Genomic DNA, 22,720 nt, shown 5'->3' on the forward strand with positions numbered 1-22,720 from the left:
TTTGTCTGTTTTTCTGATTATTCAGGCCGTTTTTGCTGTTTTTGGCAGTTTTTGACTGATTTTTTCACTTTGTGCAGCAGCTTTTGGCTTATTTTGGTCAGCCTTTGGATTATATTGCATGTGAACTCACTATTTTTTGGTGTTTTTGGTTGCGTTTTGGCTGTGCTCACTCTCCCAACGACCCTCTTTTCTTCTACTTCTCTTTTCTACCTCCTCCAGATGGCCCCTCCGTGCACCTCAAGTGAAGATAAGTTACAGGGACCTGATTATCTCACATGGAGTGCTGTCATGAAAGCTTGGTTTGTGCAGAAGCGGCTATGGTACATCGTCTGTGGAGCTCTTGCTCGACCTCTCCGTCCTTTTCCTCTTCCTGAAGACTTTGATGAGGACAACCATGAGGAAGCGGTGCTCACATGGGACTCGGACGATGCCCGTGCTTACTCGGCGTTGCTTCGGTGTATTTCTAAAGCGGTCTTACCGGCGGTTACCTCCTGTAGGACATCTCCTGAAGTATGGCAGAAGTTGCAGCAGATGTACGAGGCACCTTCCACCATGCGGGCCGTCACACTTTATGGCCAGCTCTAGCAGATGAAGTTTGAGCCGAAAGATACTATTCAGTCTTTTCTTCTTCGTGTTACGCAGGTACAGGACCAGCTTCGGCACATGCAATCTGCTCTTCCCGAGGTGCATCTTGTCGGGACGGTCCTCTACAAGCTCCCCCCGGAGTTTGATGGAGTGGCCAATGCTTTGCGGGCGCAGACATCATCGACTCCTGTCAGTTTTACACATATGACCTCGATGCTTCTTGAGCATGAGGCATCCTTGAGATTACAGGGGCGGCTTCCGGCACATTATGGAGGTGAGGCTTATGTAGCTTCAGAGAGGGGTGACGGGAAGAAGAAGTCGAAGGCCCAGTGTTACCACTGTGGCAAGAAGGGACATTTGCGGAAGGACTGTAAGAAGTTAGCGGCTTCCAGGAAGAAGGAGCAGAAGACGAAGCGGGATGCTGACTCTACCGATGAGTCCTCTCCTTCATCAGACTCCGACTCCGATCCTCCGACCAAGGAGAAGTCCAAGGCGCAGAAGGGATCCTCTTCTTCGGATCGCGGGAAGGGCTTGGTTGCCCCTTCCTCGGCTGCTTTCTAGTGGTGGTGATGAGGTCATCCCTCATGACTCTCTTGTGCCAGAGAGGGAGTGTGAGCGGGTGTTGGTGGGGCTGCAGTGCCTCATCTATATTTTGATATAGATGCACAGGATCCAGAGAGGGATGTCCCTGACGCATCGACGGTATCTGGCAGTGAAATCCTAGAGACTGGAGTTGATTTCTGGGTTCATGATGAGCTGTTCTTCTTGACAGAGAGCGAGAGGCTTTCGTCTGGAGCTCACATGAGGGGACACTTTGGTGGTTTGGCCAAAGGCGGGGAATCCATGGTCACATGTTCAGAGACATGTTTGGCAAGATTGGCTTTGTATGTCCTGAGTGACATAGGTGACATTACACAGAGAGCTGCTATGAGTCTTCTCTATTTTCAGGTGTTGTTGGTATGATCGACATCGACATCAGATACTCTCCGAGGCATCTTGGTGGTGGGCTGGCCACTCACCGCTTGGACATCCATGGTCCTTCTGGTGTTTCTTTGTTGTTTAGTTTATGATTCTCCATCATTGTACTATTTCATTGTATCCGATCACACATGATCTGAGAGAGGGTGTTAGCAGATATTAGTCAGCTCATGGTGTGAGTCTGTGTTAGAGGCTGGGCATTTTATGCAGTATTTTATGGCACATTTTAGTGGCCATTTATGATGTATTATTTAGCATTTGTTGCTGGCCGACCAGCATTAAATGCTGGCCGACCTGCATTTTATGCTCCCCACTTTTGTGGCTATTTATAGGGCTCCTCCTCCACAGTCTTCAGTGCTTCAGCCATCAGTGGAGATCCTTCTGGGAGAGAGGAGCCAGTGCTGAGGAGCCCACGCAGCCAGTGACTCACCGTTGTATGCTGCTGTCTCGTGTTCGATATGGATTCCATTTCCCGAGCATACATCTGAGTTCTCATCTGTCTACTGTGTTCATTTATTTCAGCATATTCTTTACGCTTCCATTGCTGCACCACTTCTGACAGTTTAATGGTACCTAACGCCAATCTGATGGTTAAAGATGGCGCAGAGACACTCGGAAATGCAAGTTGCCTAGCCAATTTAATTATTGGCCAGTTAGATTATTTTTCATGGCTTCGAAATAATTATTAGATTAATTTTCAGTATTTAAAGACTGAAAATTAATATATAGTTATGGATAATGCTAGAAAAACCATTTGAGAAGGTTGCCACTTGGAAAAATTGGCCATGCAAGATTGAAAAACGTCTTTAGAGACTGGAGAGGCATTTTTAGTGTATTCAACGTGCAAGAGAGAGGGAGGAGATGCTGCTGGTCTAATTTGCAGCCATTGGAGAATCTTTTGAGGTAGTTAAGGGTAGGAGAAGACCAATCAACAGCAAGTGACAGCATCTACAAGCTATTGAGACAAGGCAGCAGTAGTAAATGACTGATTTTCTTCTGTTCTTTGCATCTACAAGTTATCGTGGCAGGCAACAGCTGCATTTGACTGATTTTCAGTCATTCTTCGCGACAAAACTCTGAATTTTCTCTACAGCTTTCTCTCTCATCTCCCAGCCATTTCACAGCTTTGCTCCGAAGATCTCAGCATTTGGATCCTTTAAGGTTGAGGAATTGCAAATTTATTTGCTGTAAACCCTAATTTACAGCAGAAGTTAGGGTTTAGCAGTAGCCTTGGGAAGTGTGCCGGAAATTGTAAGCTCCAAGACTTGGATTCAACAAGGCCAAAGGTGAATTTCAGCTAAATTCAAATGGAGGACTAGCTAGCCTTTGAATTTGGGGCATTTCCATCGTCTATGAAGTGGGTGAAGGCCAATTGATTGCCCGAATCAAGGGGCAAATCGGATTAAAGACTTGCTGGTGATTTATCACAGCAAGGGGAGTTGGAATACCGAAAGGGATTGGGAGAATCCCATTGTAAATCAACTTCTTCTTCAATAAAGTTAAAGAAATATCGAAAGGGACGCCAATTTTGAGACCAATTGGATGTGCATTGTCCAAGATCAGTAGGTAAATTTGTATTTTTAGATTTGCATTAATTTTATGCTACTATAATTTAGTTGTAATTAGGAATTTACCACCCATCCACGGAAGGAAGACTGGTTACACAAGATATCAGCTCTGATCACTTGGTTTCAACTCTGATTGGCTGAGAGAAAGTGTAGGGCAGTCAAGACTATAATCCAAAGGTGGAAGACGATCGATATCCAAACCATGTAGGCTCATCCAAATAGCCATCTGTGAAAACCAACAATTCTTCTCACCTCCTGCTGCTAGTTGTCTAGATGAGGTTAGTGCCAATCTAGAGTATCTATGGCGTGGAAGTTTCCATAGTCTGTGCCAAAAGGTCACTACCCTGAAAAGTGCCTCCGTAACTATACGTGTTGCCCCTATCTCTGCTTTGACAATGGGATGTGGGGTGGAGGGCTTGCTTCTAATCATGCGTGCTATCATTATGATCAATGGCCTTTCCATGCTATCCCAACCATCATAATAATCTCTCTCTACTCCAATCTGATCAGTGAGTGGGCTAAGACGCTTGTGGTACAAGTTGCAACCCCATACCTCTACTCCATATAGTAATGTAGGTGTGACTAGGGTGTCAAACAACCAGAGTTTGGTGCGGGGCTCTTGGAACTGTATGTGAGCACATTGACTCTCGAGTGCCCCTAGTGTTGCATATCCACATGCCAGACGTGCCTCTGATGCCTCTCTCAACGAAAGATGTGGGCCAGAGAAGGTGACTCCCAAATAGACCTATTTCCTCACATGTTCCAGTATGTCTCTCCCAAATGTGAACTGGTACATAGATCTAGTCACCCATGCTGCTGAAGTATTGAAAACCATGGTTTCGGTCTTTCCAAGGTTCACAATGAGTTCTTTATCTCTACAGAAGATGTATAAAGCATCTAGATGGCACTGCAATCCCTCCGGTGAATCTGAAATGAGAACAATATCATCTGCATACAGTAATATCGATATCAACACCCTTGCCAGGTTGGCTTCAACTCCTCCTCCTTGGTCTATGTAATCAGACACTTTATCTATATATAGACCAAACAATGTGGGTGAAAGTGGACATCCTTGTTTCACTCCTATGGTACTGTCAATCCTCTCTGATAGCCCCCCAGGTGCTCGTACATGACTTGTCACTGCCTCATATAATGCATAGACACCCCATCATATACCCTTTTGTACTCCAATGTCCTGCAATCTATGCATGATGCGTGTACAAGGTACTGTATCTAAAGCTTTGCGAAAGTCTACAAAGCAACAATAGATTCTCTCGTCTCGGGCTCAACCCTCCTCAATAATGGCTCTAAGTGTGAGAATATGGTCCAGCGTGATATATCCTCGTCTAAAACCTGCCTGTCCTTGTGCTCTCTTGCCTTGCATTTCATCCCACTCACTGAGTTCATGCTCCAATAGAGATCCATATATCTTGGCCAAAGAATGACCGATCATGATAATAATGTAGTTGCTAGGAATCAGGGGATCACTACTTTTAAATAGCGGAATTATAGTATTGTCTGACCAACTCATAGGGAAACCTTCACATATTGCTCTATTGAACATATGTGCTAATATGGGTGCTAATATGTCACAAGCATGTGAGAAATGTTCTACTACTAGTCCATCTTCATCCTGTGTCCTTCCATTTTGTAATCTATAAATTGGATCCCTAACCATTTTCCATGTGAAGAAAGACCATTGTGTTGGCCTACAAGCTTGTGGGGGCTGTATAGGTGGCTGTCCTGGCAGGTCATACAGCTGTCTCCCATAGTCAAGCCAAGCATCTGGTGATGTAATCTGTATGGGGGGCTGTCTTTCATGGAACATCTTCCATGCGCTCTTGCTATTCCGCCCCAAAAATAGTTGATATATCTCTGCTTTTGCTTTCGCTAAGTAGTCTTGTTTCTTCTTCCGCACAAGGCGTTTGAAGAATGCCTTTGCTTGGCGATGTGTTTGAGTGCCTAGCTCCACTTCCCTCTGTAAGTGAGCTTGGGTGACTCTACACTCATCATCATACCAGCTATTTTGGGGAGCAGTAGATTGTGTGGGTCTACATTGGGGCAAGGTGTGTGGGAATGCATACATGGCTGATCCATGTATGGCCTCTGCTAAATCCCTTGTACATTCTTCCAACGATCTACTCAAGTCCAATGTATGTAAATTGGTCTGTAGAGAACCACTATTGATGTGTGAGGTGTCTTTTGTAAAGTAGTATTTGGGATGTTTAGGGCGGCATGGTATTTCATGTTTCATATGTACACAAGAGAGCATGAGTGTCAAAATAGCATGGTTTGCTGCTATGCCAATTGGTCTCTTAGATATCTTAAAGTTTTGGATGTTTGGTATCAGTGCTGGTGAGCCTATCAAGTAGTCCACAATACTTGCCCCTCCTTTGTGATTCCAACATGTCAAATTGTCAGATCCTGGCCATTGTGGTAGACCATTAAAGATGGCTAGTCGATGTGCACTTCCCAAAGTCAATAGGTGTGTCCATAGGTACTCACTTCTTTATCCTGAGCTCTCCTGCTGCATAGGCCTATTTCATCTATGTCGATCTCTTTGAACATGGCATTATCATGCATATAAAAGTCACTTTGTCTATCTCCAGTTCGTGCATTGAAATCTCCTACTAATAATATGTCCCCAATGCTAGCATATCTCATGATATCCTCATAAAGTACATCAAAGGGAGATCCATCTCGTGTGGCATAAGTAGAATTGGTAGGAGGATAGTAGCATATTGCGACGAATATATCCCGTGGTCTTCTTGCATGTATCCTAATCCATAAATACCGTGCATCATCATCTCTTTTCATTACTTGCACTATCCCTTTGAGGTCTTCCCGGTATAGTATGGCCACACCTCCAGAACCCTTAGTGCTTCCTAGTTTTCTAGCTGCTGGCCAAAATGCATTTTCCCACCTGTATCCCCGCACGTCTGGTAGTCGGCTACCTTTACATTGGTGTGTTTCTGTGTACATTGCTATATCTATGTTTCGGAAGCTATCTTCAAAGTAACCAGCATCCAAGCATAGGGCTCTATTACAGTTCCATATTGACATCTGAAGTGTCTCATATGCCTCGAACCGTCATGAAGTCCTTTTGCCAGTGATGATGACTTGTCCATCATCCCTATAAACAGCCCACTTTCCCTCTTTGCGAGCCTCCAATACCTCGGGCATGCGTTCTCTGCGATGCGCTGTTTGTGCTGGGGTAAGGTCCTCATCCAAATAAATCTTCTCACCTTTGAGGGCTCTCCTCTTGGAGAGGAAGGCCTTTTTTTTCTCTCTGTCTCCAAAGCGAAGAATGTGTGTGTGAGAGAGAGAGAGAGAGAGAGAGAGAGAGAGAGAGAGAAGAGTGGAGTGGAGTGAAGTTTCAGAGCAGATTTCAGATTTCAGATCAGATAGACTGCAGGAGCAGATTTCAGATCAGAACAGAGGAGCAGAGCAGAGCACAAATTGCAGATTGCAGAGCAGAGGAGAGCAGATTTCGGAGTAGAACAGAGCAGATCTCAGATCAGATCACAGATCAGAGATCAGTCAGATGGTTTGGCAAACATAACCTGTGTACTTTGCTACTACAGTAGTCATGTCTGAATTGAACACCACTTTTATCAATTAGGCGGTGGAGGCTTTGGGGCCTGACTCGGATGCCAAAAAGGGGGAAGAAATGGTTCCGTGTACTGAGATTGTGGTCCCTTGTTCTGAAGTTCGACCCAGAATATACAGGCTTACACCAGTCCTTCCTGAGCAGGAAATAGGAGATGCACATCGTTTCTTTCATGGTTTCATCTACTGGGAGTTTTGCTCTTCTATCAGCATGGAGGTTTCCCCTTTTGCGGTAGGTCACGCAACATCTCTCTTGATGCTGCCATGGCTGTGTCTTCTATCCTTGCTCTTCTAGTAGGGATGCTTCATCATTTTTATCCACATGGTTCTTAACACCACATGAAGGCTGACATTCTCAGTCTCCTCTTTTTTCTTCTGTATTGACATCCAAGTTGAGTAGGGGTTTTTTTCCTTCTTGGTATTCTATAGGTTTCAACACTTGTCTTCGACATCGGTTTTCCCTCCTCTTGTATCTTTCCCTATGCATTGCATGATTTCATCATCTGTACTAGGGTGCGGCAAGTGAACAATTTCCCCACAAGAAAGGGACAATGTCCAAGCGGTGCTTGTTGCACGAGCATTTTTTAACATGTAGCATACTATGTATCCCATTGTGCAAAGCACCACTGGACGGATCCTTAGCTGTTTCCACTAGTGGATTACACCACCATCATTCTTCACATGATACTTCATCACCTTCCCCTCATCATCGATACCCTCAAGTGGTTGGGCATGCTTGTACTATTTTGTGATGTGTTGGGTGTACCATCTCAACTTTCATCTTTTGGGTCATTGCTACTTAGTCGGCCACCACTCCTAAAGTTAACTTCCCACCCAAACAAACAAACAAAAGGAAAAATTCAATATGGTTCCATTCGTCTTTGTAGGGCTTGGTAGGCCACTGCCCAGCCGACGAGTATCCTTTTTCCGATGCCGTCCTCTTCGGGGTGGCTACTTAGACTCGTTTTGTAAGATAACCATTGCCTTTGTAGTCTTGGTAGGCCATTGGAAAGCTGACGTGCACCCCTTTGTTCGATGCCGTGGCTGCTTTGGGATGGGACAACTTGGAGTAAACATTGCAGGATTTTCCTTTCGGGCCTTAGTTTTGGGTCTGAGAGGGGGTGTTGAGCTAAGGCACGCTTTACATAATTGATTGCATCTTTAAATAGCCTTAATACAGGCTCAATTAATGATAAGCACAAATTTGGTGTGCGGTTCAAGAGAGTTTTAGTGGCTCCCCAAAACCCTAAATTTTCGGGGCATCATTTAACATCTATAAATAGAAAGGCTACCCACCATTCAGCCTCATCCCTCTATGCAGGTTTTTCTCTCTATTGTGCAGATTTCAGCCATTAGCCACCTACCATCTACTGCCCAGCCATCGCAGAGTGCGGTCCATCACTATCCAGTCCTAGGTGGCCTGTTTTCAGCCATTGTCCCTCCTGTTTGGAGGTCTCCATGTGTTGCATCATCAAAGCACCTAATCAACGTGCGTTTTCAGCATGTGGTGCTAGGCGACAGGTTGTTGCCATCTCTTTCACCGGACGATTGCTGTAGTACCTGCGTTTTTGCTGTCGAGTAGTTAGCCTACATCAGCCAACACTTCTCCTATTGTTGCTTGATAGTTTTTTGCCTTGGGTGATCAGTTTTCAGCCTTCCTCTAGTGGTATAGTACCGGGTTTACTAGATTTCAGCCTCAGATTGTTGTGTTTTGGTGACCAGCCTGTTGCCCTTCATTATTCAGCACTCTCTCATCTCCAAATGGTGGTTGGAGCACTCAGGATTTATCTCTAGTGGACGTCACTCTCTGACATGGCATTGCTATGCCCTTGGGCATTTTGTACACTCTTACATTTATTTATAGCATTCATTCAATTTAGAGTTTCCTCTCGCCGTGTTTGTCTCTGTGTTTGAGTTTTGAGTTTTTGCATTTTGTATTTTGTGTTTACGGTTTGAGTTTTACTTCTCTTTGTCCGAGTCTTTGTGTTTCGGTTTTGGTTGTACATGCTGTGTTTCCTTAGTGCAGACCCTAGCATATCTTCATAGGAGCACATGGGTTTTGTGAAGTAATGTTAAAGTCAGCCACGCTTTGTGATAATCTCTTAGCCAAAGTGCCTTTGTTATTTGATTGCCGTGCATTGACAACCGTTGGCTGATTTTCAGAGCTTACTTCAACAGGAGTGCCCGGTGTGAGTAGAAGCGAAAGCTTGCCCTATTGTGTATTGGCCTTTGCTAAAGGAAGCTATGGTAGCCATTGGTACAATCTTGGTGCCTCCTAGTTTAAGGGCCACCAATCGTAATTGCATGTGTATGCTATGGGATACCTCTTGTAAGAGGCCTAATTGACTGCGGATAAATTGCCTTGATATGCCATCATTGTATTTTTGTTTGAAATGGGGTACTTTTGCTGGGCACCATGTCTCTTGTGGGCAGTTGGACATTTCATGGATGATTGCCTAGAAAAACATGTAGCTCCAAAGGCTAGGAGTGCCCTAGCTATTAATAAGGATCTTATGATTGACAGTCTTTTGGAGGATGAGGTCCTTGCCATGATCAATGTAGACAAGGGGAAAAAGCCTATGTAGTCTTTGGATTACCTCGATCAACATTGGGTGGATGTACACCCTAAAAGAAGCAAAGAGAGTGCTGTTGACTTTTTAGTTGCTATGCCTTGCCTTGCCCAAGACTCTCTATGTACTTATGTTTGAAAAGATAAGGCCCTCGTGGCATGTCCAATAATGACATAGTCACTTTTGCCCCTCGGACACCTTTTGTAGTGAAAGGTTCTATAGACCATTTTAAAGATCTGCCAACAAGACTTGCCTTTGATACATGAGGTAAGGTGCTTATGCCATGGGATTGTTGTTATCCAAGATCCGTCGCATAATTGGATCACCCAAAATGCTTTTGTCTTTGTCTCTAATGTGGGCGTCCAAGAACACAGTCAAACTCAAGGGTCTTCTACATTGGCAATTAGATCTTCTGCAACAAGTTGATCTTCTCCCTAGGAGGATCTAGCTTCTTGGCATTGTTGAGTAGAAGCGGAAGGAGAGAGAGGGTATGCACATTAATCAAGGTGTTGAACAATGTTGAACAATGAGAGAGTGTGAGAGTGAGTCGACGGATAGGTGTGTACCAGTGTGGTATACACAAAGAATAAAAGAATGTATTTATACTTAGGGTACGGAACACTTACACCCGCTAGGGTGAGTTCACGTGTGTGAAGTAATATATACACTGGAGAGTGTAAAGGGCCTTTACACCCAACAACCTTCCACTTAAAGGTCCTAAGCAAACCTTTAATCAACTCCCACAAGTCTAATGCAATGCTCATGTTGAGCCTTTGCAAGATTTTTAGTGAGAACATTTGTAGGGTTATCCTGTGATTTGATCTTAGTCAGGGTGACTAGACCATCATCCAAAAGTTGTTTGATAAAATGATACCGAATATCAATATGTTTGGTACATGCATGAAACATGGCATTCTTAGCCAGGCATACAACGTTTTGGCGATCACATCCAAGTACAGGTGTTTTGGTTGGCAACCCAAAATCCTTGACCAAACGACTAAGCCAAAGTGCTTCTTTTGAAGCTTCAGTGGCTGAAATATATTCAGCCTCGGTGGTAGAGAGTGCTACTATTTTTTGAAATCTATGTAAAGAAAATACCCTAACATAGAGGCATAAACATAAACCGTACGACAAAGCAAAGATTGATAAAAAAAACACAGTTAGGGTTAGGGTAACTTAGAGACAATGAACACAGTTAATAAATGAAATGATATGACTACTAATAATATGATGCTTATGCAACAAACACACTATGCAGTGAATGAATATTGAACCTTGAACTCTATATCTCAAGGATTAGGGTAGGGGTAATGAGCTAGAGACTGTGTCGTGCTCCGAACAGATCCTGAATCGCAGCAAGGCAGCCTCTGGATGTCGAACACCAGCAAACACAGCAATGAGAAGCTGGATATGATGTTGACAGCAGTGAGGAGAGAGGAAGATTAAAAACGCAGGCAGCAGGTGAGAGAAAGACTAAAAATGCAGGCAGGACAGCCTTCAAGAGAGAGAAAGACTAAAAACGTAGGCAGCAGATGGGAGAAAGACTAAAAATGCAGGCAGGACAGCCTTCAGGAGAGAGAAAGACTAAAAACGCAGGCAGGATAGCCTGTAGGAGAGAGAAAAACTGCAGTGACTGCAGTAGGAGAGAGAAAAATGTTAGTATACGACAGCAGTGCAGATGATCAGCAGTCAGTCGCCAGGCAGAAACAGCAGTAATCAACGTGTGGATGGCTGGAAACAGGCACTAGATTGTAGGGAACAGTGATAGATAGCAAGGGCTGAGTTGTCCTTCGCGAACGGGGTGTGGGCAGCAAGCTGATAACACTTGAAACCTGCAAAAACGAAATTGAGGAAAGAGTGGAGGGCTGGCTGCCAATTTATAGAAAATTAGGGTTCTAGATCCTCTTCCACTTAACTCTCTCGATCCGCTTCCCGTTTTAGGGTTTTGGCTAAAATAAGCCTAAAATAAGCATGTTTTGGGGCTGTTTAAGTGGCTAAGAGCAATTCTTAGCACAACAATCTAGAGCATCAAGAAACTGCCCCACTAGTCAAGGTAAAGATGTACTCGCTAGTAGAGTTGCGAGTATCCAAGTCACCTGCCATGTCTGCATCACAATATTCTTGCAGATCCAATGTATCCTTGCCTAGCAAATACATTTTCTTTGTGCGCCCTCAAGGTACCGTAAGATACATTTCATCGCTTCCCAATGTGCTTTGCTAGGATTTGACATAAACCTGCTTACAACTTCCATTGCATAAGCAATGTCAGGTCTAGTGGCAACCATAGCATACATGAGTGAACCACAAGTTGAAGCATAAGGAATACCCTTCATAGAGCTCGCTGCCTTATCTTTTGGGCAATCTTCCTTACTAAGCTTAAGATAAGGTGGAAAAGGTACACCAAGAGGCTTAGCATCAGCCATAGAAAACTGATCAAGTACTTTGCTAATGTACTTTTCTTGTGAAAGAAATAAGAGTGCTGCTCTCTATCTCGTGTTACACACATGCCTAAAATATATCAGTTGCACCCAAATCCTTCATGGAAAAGGCTGAATTCAGTTGTCTTTTCAATGCATTAATTTGGCTTTTACGCTTACTAGCAATAAACATACCATCCACATAAAGCACAAGTATAATAAGGCTTCCATCATGAGCCTTCTTAACATATAAGCAGTGATATGCACTACTTTTAAATCCATGTGAGAGCATGAAGACATCAAACTTTTTATACCTTTGTCTAGGAGCATGTTTCATACAAGCTTCTCTTAAGCTTACATACCAAATGCTCATTTCCTTGTATAACAAAGCCTTCGGGCTGTTTCATGTACAACTCTTCTTCCAGATCACCATGTAGGAATGCAGTTCTAACATCCATCCAATCAAGTTTAAGATCCATAGATGCTACAATGGCAAATAACACTCGAAGAATGGTCATTTTGACAACAAGAGAAAGCACTTCCTGAAAATCATGCATGCCCTCCAAGCCACAAGTTTGGCTTTGTATTTGGGTTTGCCATTCACACATTTGATTTTATAGACCCATTTGTTAGGAATGGCTTTCCTATTCGTGGGCAATGTAACTAAATCCGAAGTATCATTATGATACAATGACTTCATTTCTTCTTGCATAGCTAGCTCCCACTTTTTCTTTAATTCACATGATAAGGCCTCTTTATATGTAAGAGGCTCACCTTCATCTGTGAGCAAAATGCAGTCCAAAGAAGGATAAAATCTTTGTATAGGTCTTCTAACACGTGTAGACCTTACCCAATGATCTACATTATCAAATAATGGATCCATATCCAAAAATATATCAATGACCTCATTGTTTGGCTACTGAGTTGCATGTTCAGTTTGCTGTAATACAATTTTAGGCTGCTGTAATTCATTTTCAGCATGCTGATTTTGGTGCTCGAGCTCCTTGCTACTCATTTTCATCTGGCTCAATAATGATACACTAATTGTCATAATTAGTATCAAAAGGAGCTGAATTTTTAGTGGTGGCTGATGGCTGCTCAAGTAATTGATCATGCTTAAATTTAACTTTCTTTTTGTCTGTCATTAGATGTGACATTTTTCAGCAGTTTTTACTCTTTAAATACCACATCCCGGCTGCGTAGCACCTTTTTCATGCTTGGAACCCAAACTCTATAGCCCATTTCACCTTCATCTCCATAGCCCATGAAGATGTCTCTATGAGATTTCATGTCAAGTTTAGTTCTGCTATCAACAGCTACATGTACATAGCATTTGCAGCCGAAGGCTCTTAAGTGGTCATATGAAGTAGGTTTGCCAGACCAAACCTCTTCAGGGATGCCACTTTGAAGTGCACGATGTGGAGATCGGTTGCAAATATGTACCACAGTTTTAAGTGCCTCTTCCCAAAACGATTGCGAGAGATTAGTTGTGGACAACATGCACTGAATCTTCTCACATAACGTGGGATTCATTTGCTCAGCCACACCATTAGATGATGGATTGTAAGGAGCTATAGGCTCCTGTTTAATCCCATTGACATCACAAAACTTATTGAATTCTTTAGATACATACTCTCCCTTGTTATTTGTTTTCATGCGTTTTAATTTTAAACCCTTTTGAGTACTAACCAATGCATAAAATTTTTCAATTTCGCTTAAGCAAGTAAACCCATAGCTTTCTAGAATGGTTATCAATAAAAGACAAAATAACGGAAACCACTATGAGTTTTTATTGGCATGGTGCATACATCAGAATGGACTAAATCCAAGATACATGCCTTTCTAGAGGCCATGAGAGTGTGGACTCTTACATGTTTACCAAGAACATAGTCATCACAAAAGTAGCTTTGAATTTTTCACATAAACTCTTCTAAGTGAAGAAAGTGCTTGCAAACCCTTTTGGCTCATGTGTCCAAGACGCTTGTGCCATAACTCTATGTGTGACTGCACTTCAGCAACTGCAACAAACTTTTCAGGAAGTGCCTTGCAGTAGAGATAATATAGAGTTCCCTTTTTACCACCTCTAGTAACTAGCATAGACCCTTTTTGTATATTCCACATTCCACTACCAAAAGTAGTGAAGTAACCTTTGTTGTTTAGCTGCCCAACAGAAAACAAGCTCTTCTTGATGCCAGGTACATACCTTACATCATGAAGGATCAATTTGTGACCATTTTCAAGAACCAAGTGTATGGTGCCCATTCCTTCAATATCACATGCGTGATTGTTGCCAAGGTAGTTTTTTCCAAGATTACCTTCTGCGCATAAGAAGAAAAACGCTCCAAAGATGGAGTTACATGAAATGAAGCACCGTTGTCAACAATCCATGATTGTCACAAACTATCATGAGCCAACAACAAAGCATCTATCACATCTGTTTTAGTGATATACATGTCCTCCATTGTCATAGCATGTGGATCTAAAAATACAACCAACAAATCAGTATCTTTATCCTATTCTATTTCTCAATAACAATACTATACACCACATTTACTTTTTTTTTTCTCATAAGGGGTAGAGCTGCTATCCTTGTCATTCTTTTTGTCTTTTGCATTATCCTGCTTCTTGCGTTCTTGTTTCTTTTTAAAGTACCTGCAATTGGGCTTTTTATGCCCTTTGCAACCACATTGATAACAAGTTACATCTTCCTATTTGCAAATTTTTTTAAAAATTTGCAGCGTTAGATCTTTTTTTAGTTCTTCCTTTCATATTGTAAGTTGATCCACTGTTTTCCCCACTTGCCTTGCGTTTAATCTCTTGATTGAACCACGCACACCATCAAATGTCAAGTTGGGGTTATTGCTCAATGATACAGCCAATGCTTCCCATGAATCAGACAAGGTCATGAGCAAGAAGATAGCCCTCAATTTAGGATCAAAAGAGCTGACAAACCTGCATCGTGTAATTGACTGAAAATACCAATGAAAGCATTCAAATGCTTTGAGGCAGGCTTAGACTCATCAAGCTTCAAGTTGACCAACTTCCGCATGAGATGTACCTGATTGATAGGAGTTGTATTCTCATAAGTAGCCTTGAGTTTCTCCCAAACTACATAGGTAGTATCAAGCCCCTTTATATCAACCAAGTTATCATATGTGATGGCCATTTTAATGTAAGTAATGACCTTTTTATTCATTTTACCCCAATCCTCATCTGACAAAGAAATAGGCTTATGTTTTACTAAAGCATCATCACAATCCTTTAGAAAGAGTATACCCTACATACAATCTTTCCAAAGATCAAAACCATTGTCATTGAATTTACAAATCTCATAGAGATTCGTTGTGTCAGATGTAGATGCATTGCCAACCATCTTCAGCAATACACAACTGCAATAAAGGGCTGAATGCTTTCAGCCAATAGCAAGGTTGTTGAATTGTAACAGCAAGTACACACTCTTGTACTTCCAAGGTGTCCAAGAAGCAGATGTTTAGGTGCAATTTCAGTCTCAAGTATTGATTACAGCATATACATGAATCAAATCTGATATATTTGCATTAAAGACAACTTCCACTTCAGTATTACATCACCATAATACCCAAATGCAATGACCCAAATGTTGTATTTACCACTGTTTCACTGCATAGTGAATATTCAGCAATACATATACCAAGAGAAGCTGCCCTTTTTCAACATTTGAAGCATCCAAAGCTCAAAAAACTCCCACTCAGCAGTGAATATGCTGCGAATTTCAGTGTCCAGTCTTAAATCAACTCAAAATACATCACCGATGTGAAAAGCCCCAAAATTTTTGTAGTGAATCTGTCCCAATTGCATCAATACATCTTCCGGAGCATCAAGTATTGGCAAATGTTGCAGAAATTTCACAAATTTTGCAAAAGCCCCAAATTTCGGGGTCCAAGAGTGCACAAATTTCCAAGAAATTAGCTGAACCAAGCAAAAATTTCACTTACATCTGAAAATTCCCAAAATTTCTGAGACCCTTGCACTCAATGTCTATAATTTATGGATCAAGAATCACTGAAATATGTATGGGGCACTAAATCTAGGAAAAGCCCCAAAATTCGAGAAGCAGATTTGCACAGATTTATGATCTGTGCTTATGCATGTGAATGTCCGGAAGGGGAGAAATAAAAAACACTGAAAAATTTAGATTTACAGGGGGCCGTTGACCTGCCCGGTTAGTCGTCAGCCCGACAAGCAGTCTTTCTCCGTTTCCTGTCGTTGGTCCTGGTCGGAGCAGGTCCCATCTCGTCCACCTTTGTTCACTTGAGTCAATGCTATACGCTAGGTCAGTCTGCCTAGTCGTTTGTTGCCTGCACTTGTCACCTACGCTTGACTTGTTGTGGAGTTTTGCCAGTCACGCCTCACCTGTCGTGCAATCTGTTTGGTCCCCTTCGTGTAGTCTATTAGTTGTCGAGTTGACCAGCCTCGACAGACCGACTAGTCTGACACACCTGTAGGAGACACTATTGCAGCTGCCTGTCACGACTAGCTGCTTGGACCGTCTTGCTTTGATACTAGTTTGTTGAGTAGAAGCAGAAGTAGAGAGAGGGTATGCACATTAATCAAGGTGCTGAACAGTGAGAGAGTGTGAGATTGAGTCAATGGATAGGTGTGTACCAGTGTGGTACACACAAAGAATAAAAAAATGTATTTATACTTAGGGTATGGTACACTTACACCCGCTAGGGTGAGTTCACGTGTGTGAAGTAATATATACATGGGAGATACACGGGTAAAGTACCTTTATACCCAACAAGCATATGGCTTCTTTGCCGTGATTTTTGTATCTTTTAGTTATTTGATCTTCTATAAAGCGAGTTTATGCACGATGGCCTAGAGCCATTTTACATCTTGTAATCATGTAATCTTGTACTTTTTTCGTAATTAATACAATTATCTATTATGAGAGAGAGAGAGAGAGAGAGAGAGAGAGAGAGAGAGAGAGAGAGAGAGAGAGAGAGAGAGAGATGTAAGGAAGAAGAGAAGAGAAGAGAAAGAAAGTTATATTAATGTCTACGAAAGGCTAAGTTGGCCTATGAAACCAAAACGTGACATAAAAATGTTTGGAAAACTTTCCAGGTCCCAATAAAGCTACCATGTAATTCTATGATAAACTAATTGAGTAGGTACAAAATGGTATATAGGCTAGGTATAATTCATATGTGTTCCATGTATGGTGTGGAACTGGTCATGGAGCTTGGTCATCCTAAAATGTCCCGCATGGGTATATCTAACATCGAGAGGCTGAATCGGCGGGGAAGGGCCCTCGAGTGGTGGCGTAGTATCCCTTGTATCCTCTACATGTGCCTCCTGTGGGGGTGGGGGCCAGTTGGGCGTGGGCACTGGGTTTCGCTTCTTGCCGTGGCTATGGCTAGGGTGTTCCCCCGTGGTCGATAGTGGGGGCTCAGGGGTGGGGATGGTAGTTGGCTCTCGGTAGAATTCTGTGAGCAGACATTGGGTGGCTCCCTGTCTTTGCCCCGAGGTCCGGAGGAGGTGGTCTTTGTGGTTCCATATTTCTAGCAGGAAGAGCCCAAGGCATCTCTGGTCCTTGAAATCCATCACTCTGGAGAGTGGCATGAATCCTTCTTTCTAAACAGGCAGTGGAAGCATCCTCGGGTCTCATAGTACGTTGGGCACCTGCATATGTAGTGTTCTTTTGTCTCTGGCTCGAGTTGGCAGATTTGGCAGATCCGATCTTCTAGGGGGAGGGGGTGGACCCTGTATCTACCTGTCTCGACCCGTAGTTGGTGTGAAGATGTACGGATCTGTTCAATGGCGCTTCTGACTCCATGGGATAAGTGTGTGTCCATGTAGCTTGGGCAGGTAATGAAGCCATCTGGAGATATGTGCAAGAAGTGCTCTCGGTAGAAAGCCTTCTTTGTCCCTAGGTCTTTTGTAGGAGTCACCCTTGTCTTGGCTGTGTGTAGCTAAATGATGTCCATTTTGATGATACGGTTCACCTCCTCCCGTTTGAGCTCCAAGTGGGGGCAATCTAGGCTGTATTGTAGTGGGGGGAGGTGGTCCATGTGTAGGCCATGTAGCTGTAGCCAGATCTTTGTTTGGGCATACGAGCATTCAGTGTCCCCTTGCAGTGCTAGCTGTTTGGATGACTCCAGCGTGAGTTTGGGGTATCGATGCTGGGGCAAGTCCCATAGTCGGTGCAAGAAGGCCACTCTTTGGAAGAGGGCCTTAGCTAGGATGGGCGGTGGCCCCATCTCTGCTCTGATGATCTCGTGTGGCATAGAGGGGTTGCTTCGGACCATCAGTGAGATCGTAAGTACTAGGGGTCTCTCCATCTGCTCCCATCCCTCATAGGTGGCCTCCTCCTGAGGCAGTGGCTGGTCACCTAGATAGACGTATCTTTGGACCACTTCCACGGTTTCCTCGCCGTATGTGAAGGGGTGTACTGACCGTCAAATCCATTGGGTTGAAGTGTTGAACACCATGACCTTGGTCTTCCCCAGGTTCATGGTGAGGCCTTTATCCTAGCAGAAGGCCTGTAGTGCCTCCAATGGGTGCTGTAGCTCTTTGGGTGTACTGGAGATGAGAACAATGTTGTCCGCATATAGTAAGATGGGTATCAATATCCCTCCTAGGCTAGATCCCTCCCCTCCCAATCTATCCATGTACTTTGATATCTCATCAATGTAGAGACCAAATAAAGTAGGTGAGAGTGGGTATCCTTGTTTAACTCCAATGGTGCTAGTTATCTCCTTTGAGAGCCCCCGAGTGTTCGGACTCAGCTCGTGACTGATTCGTATAGTGCCAGTATCCCCCAATACATTTCGGGTGGGAACTCCAGTTCTTGGCCGACCACAACTAGCGACCAACTGGCAAGGAAGCCCTCACATAAGGCTCTGTTGAACATGTGGGCTAGAAGGGGTGCAAGTACGTCTCGGGCATGGGTTGGGTGCTCTGCTACTAAGCCTTCATGGTCCTGGGCTCGGCCATTTTGTAGTCTGTCAATGGCGTCCTGAACCGGATTTTGTAGCCTGTCAATGACTCGGGTCTACTCCCTGGTGGTTGGTGGGGCAGCGGGGGCTGCTCAGGTATTTGGTACAATGAGGTCGCATATGCATGCCATGTGTCCGAGGAGGTAATGGGTGTCTGAGCACGGGGCTCCTGGAATGCCTTCCACGCCTCCTTACTGTCCTGTCCCAAGAATAGCTAGTAGAATTCGCGTTCCGCTTTCGATAGGTAGGCCCGTTTCTTCCTTTATACGAGGCGACGGAAGATCAAGCGTGCCTGTTTGTGCGTGTGCACTCCCTGTGCTTCGTCCTGTTGAAGATGGAGCTGGGTTTCCCTGCACTTTGCGTCGTATCAGCTATTCTATGGGACATTCTTGTTTGGAGGGGAGGGACGGGGGGATGTGTGGGGGGAGTACTTGGCCGCCGAGGTGTGGAGTGTTCCTCCGCTAGTTGTGCTATGATCTCCTCCAAGGGTGAGTGGGGGTTCATTTCCTGCAGGCTCCAATAGAGGTGGTCGGAATAAGCATTTGCAGTTAACTTGGTGAAGTGGTACATGGGGAATCTTGGGAGGCTGCTTGCTGGGGGGGTTGGGTCATATCTACAGGCGATATCAAATTGTAGGTAGGCATGGTCAGCAACCATTGTGCTCCTCTATCTTCACACTGCTCTTCTTGTAGGTTGGCTGTCCTTTTTCTCAGCCTTGTTGTCTTCAGTGTTTTTGCTTTTGCATTTCTCTTTTATCAATCGAAAACAATATTGTTCGTAGTGTCCTTTTTTACCACAGTGATGGTACTTCACATTTTTGCCACGGGACTTTATGCGTGCTCTATTTTCAAAATTGCCCTTCTGTTGAAATATGCCCCTAGTGTGCAATGCATTAGAAGACTTGTTTGCTGAATTATTTTTCCTGTTGAGTTTTTCCATCAGCAAAGAACTCTCCACATCAGAATATAATAGTTGAAGCATTTGAGTTACTCAAAGTTGTCTTGAAAGTATCCCAACTTTCAGGCAAAGTACATAGTAATAAAGTAGCCTTGAACTCATAATCAATGTGGAAATCCAAAGCAATCAACTAATTGAAAATTGAGTTGAACTCATTCAAATGTGCAGACATGGTTGTACCTTCCTTCATGTGAAGGTCTATCAACTTTTTCAACCAATAAACCTTGCTGGCTGCACTTTTTTGAGTATACAATTCCTCAAGTCTTTGCCAAATTTCATGTGCAAAATTCAGCTTCTCAATGTTAAATAGCAAGTTGTTTGACACTGAGAGCTCTATGGTAGAGCGTGCAAGCTCATCCAAATCATCCCACTCTTCTGATTCCATACTTGCTGGTCTTATTCCCTTCACTTTGATGGGCTTTAGTTGTTTCTTCTGCACCAAGACATTGTAACACTATTTTTACCATATGCAAAATTGTGTGCACCCTCGAGCTTCTTGATGTGCAAAAGGTTGCTGCTGTCACTATTTCCAACCATGATTTGCAGCACTAAATTGACTCACACGTCAGCAAATGCAAGCCTAGATATCACACAAATGACCATGGTACGCTGCAAGTACCAACCAGTAGTGAAAATCAAGGAATTGCAGAAATTTCAAATCTGCAAATTGATTTCCGGAATTAGAGAATGTTTGCTACTGCACTCCACAATCAATTATAGCTAGATTCATAGGCCAATGCACCAATCGCATGTGAAATCCCCAAAATTCTGCTTCAATTTCTGCTCCAAATGCATTCTCGGGCACAAATTTGATGGTTGCAGTCTAAAGCCCCAAATTTTCAAAGGCAGATCCGCCCAAATTGCATGAATACATGTACCCAAGTGCATATGCTAGGCAATTCTTGCACAATTTGATGAAATCCTACAAAAGCCCCAATTTTCCTCGGGTCCAGTGTGCAGAAATTTCAATGAAATTGACAAAATTTCACTAAAATGTGAAAAGTCCCAAATTACCCGGGCAAATCTGCACCAAATTTGCAATTTCTGAATCAAATTGTCCTGTTTTGCATCAAAATCCTCAAAATTGGGAAAAGCCCCAATTTTTCTGCTCAAAATTTCACACTATTCTTGCGCATGCGAACGCCTGTTAGTGGGAAGGGAGCAGATTGCAGAAAATTAAATAAATTAAAAAAAAGACGAAAGCAAGACTGTTAATGCCGTTGACCAGGCAGTCGCCTGTGTCGAATCCTGGTGCCATGACACAGACCTCTAGCCCATGGCCTGCTCACTAGGATGTCATGTATGCTGGCCTGTCACACCTGACCTGTCTCTAGTCAACTGCTTGACAGGCCTGTAGTTGATGCAGATCCTGTTGCCTGATTGTTTGTTCAAGGCTGACCTATAAACTATTACTTGCCTCAGGAAGTGTGCACTCCTTTGCCGCTCTGATACCAGTTTGTCGGCGAGTACGCGAGGATTAAGACACAATGCTTTTTGTCAGCAGAGAGAAAGAGAGAGTGAGTGCAGTGTAGAGAGTGAGGAAGAGAGAGCAGAAGACTCGATGTGGGTACAATCTCGAAGTGTACCACTTTAGGTTTTTGATAATATATATGTAGTACATGTGTGAGGGTGCGTGCACATCTGAACACTGCAAAAGGCACGGTGACCCTTTATTCCCAACATCATCATGATCAATGGGCTCCCCATGTTATCCCAGCCATCATGACAGGCTACTTGAACCAGTCTGATCAGTTAGCAGGGCTCAGTCACTTATAGTATAGGCTGCAACCTCAAAAGTCATGACTAGGGTATCAAACAGCAGTAGTCTGGTATGAGGCTCCTGGAACTGTATGTGGACAGATCGGTTTTCAAGGGTCCCTAGTGCTGCATAACCTCGTGCCAATTGGGCCTCAGCTGCCCCTCCTGAAAATCCCGGGTCAGAGAATTTGATTCCTAGGTGCAAATATTCCACTCACATGCTCCACCACATCTGCTCCAAATGTGAACTAATACTGATACACACATCTGATCACCCATGTTGCTGAAGTGTTGAAGACCATGGCTTTGGTCTTCCCAAGGTTCACTATAAGGTTTTGAGTTTGAAATGAGTACAATGTCATGCATACATCAGTATTGGTATCAGCACCCTGGCTAGGCTACCTCGAGCTCCACATTCCAGATCAATGTAGTTGCACCCTAGCACGTGCATGCACATAAAGAGATCAGCACCCGGGCTAGGCTACCTCCAGCTCCACATTCCAGGTCAATGTAGTTGCACCCTAGCACGTGCATTCACAGAGAGAGAGAGAGAGAGAGAGAGAGAGAGAGAGAGAGAGAGTGAGCTCATTGTGTTTATGGATTTTAGCTGGATGAGAAAATCAGACCTCTGTCAAGTGAAGATCCTGCACCTGAGGACTCCCCATTATTTTCCTTCAATCAGAATGAGGATAAGGTGTGGCAATTTAGGCTGGAAAATGCTGCTTCTGCAGAAGAATCCAAGTCATGTACATATTAATATTTACTAATTTTATTTACTGATTCAAGTTCTGTATGTAGCTGCAGCAAATTATCATTGTAACCATGCTGCAGCTCCTATTTTCTGCTGATTGCATCAATGATAAAACAAATGTATGATTTTTAAGCAAGATATGGTAAATTAGGCACCAGAGCCTGTAAAGAGAGTAGGTTCTGGTCCTGTACATTATCTGCAGCAATGACTTGGAATCGGACTAGATAACTTTAGTGAGTGATATTTAAGAGTATGCCATTATGTTATTAACTGCCATTTTGTTAAGGTCACATGCTGTTCTCTCCCTTGGGCATCATATGAACATAATTGTGGGCACTTTTGCTGTATAGTATTGGAAGTCGTTGCTTGTTAAGGATGTTTATTAAGTATGGATGCTGTGTGCTTGAGCACGGGCACGTGCAATAGATGTGTTAGTGGGCACGGGCTTGTGTTGGGACACGATGTTTATTAAGTATGGATCCTGTGTGCTTGAGCACAGGCATGTGCAATAGGTGTGTTAGTGGGGTGTGCGGGTATGTGTTGGGAT

General features: G+C 43.5%; 2 protein-coding genes across 3 annotated transcripts in view; one reads left to right on the top strand and one right to left on the bottom strand.

The window, feature by feature from the left end:
- Positions 1-20,049, bottom strand: part of LOC148023021 (uncharacterized) — a 23,437-nt gene extending 3,388 nt beyond the window's left edge. Inside the window, exons 1-2 of the mRNA XM_087696542.1 lie at positions 19,845-20,049; positions 17,392-17,671 (exon numbers count right to left, since the gene is read on the bottom strand). Coding sequence (XP_087552668.1) covers positions 17,392-17,671; positions 19,845-20,049 — 485 coding nt within the window. The remainder of the gene's footprint in view (positions 1-17,391; positions 17,672-19,844) is intronic.
- The window catches only part of LOC148023019 (uncharacterized), a 68,129-nt gene extending 45,655 nt beyond the window's left edge, over positions 1-22,474 (top strand). Inside the window, exon 5 of one of the 2 annotated variants that reach the window (XR_015693597.1) lies at positions 22,030-22,167. Coding sequence is in view for 1 of the 2 variants with exons in the window: in XM_087696007.1 (XP_087552133.1) it covers positions 22,030-22,179 (150 nt within the window). In the remaining variant the exon portion in view is untranslated. Of the gene's footprint in view, positions 1-22,029 lie in introns of both variants that reach the window. The other variant, XM_087696007.1, reaches the window with a different exon arrangement.
- Positions 22,475-22,720: the final 246 nt, after the last annotated feature.

The sequence above is a fragment of the Lygodium microphyllum genome, chromosome 16, assembly GCF_053477565.2.
Source record: "Lygodium microphyllum isolate KBCC chromosome 16, Lygodium_microphyllum_v1.1.10, whole genome shotgun sequence".
In the NCBI taxonomy this organism is placed as follows: Eukaryota; Viridiplantae; Streptophyta; class Polypodiopsida; order Schizaeales; family Lygodiaceae; genus Lygodium; species Lygodium microphyllum.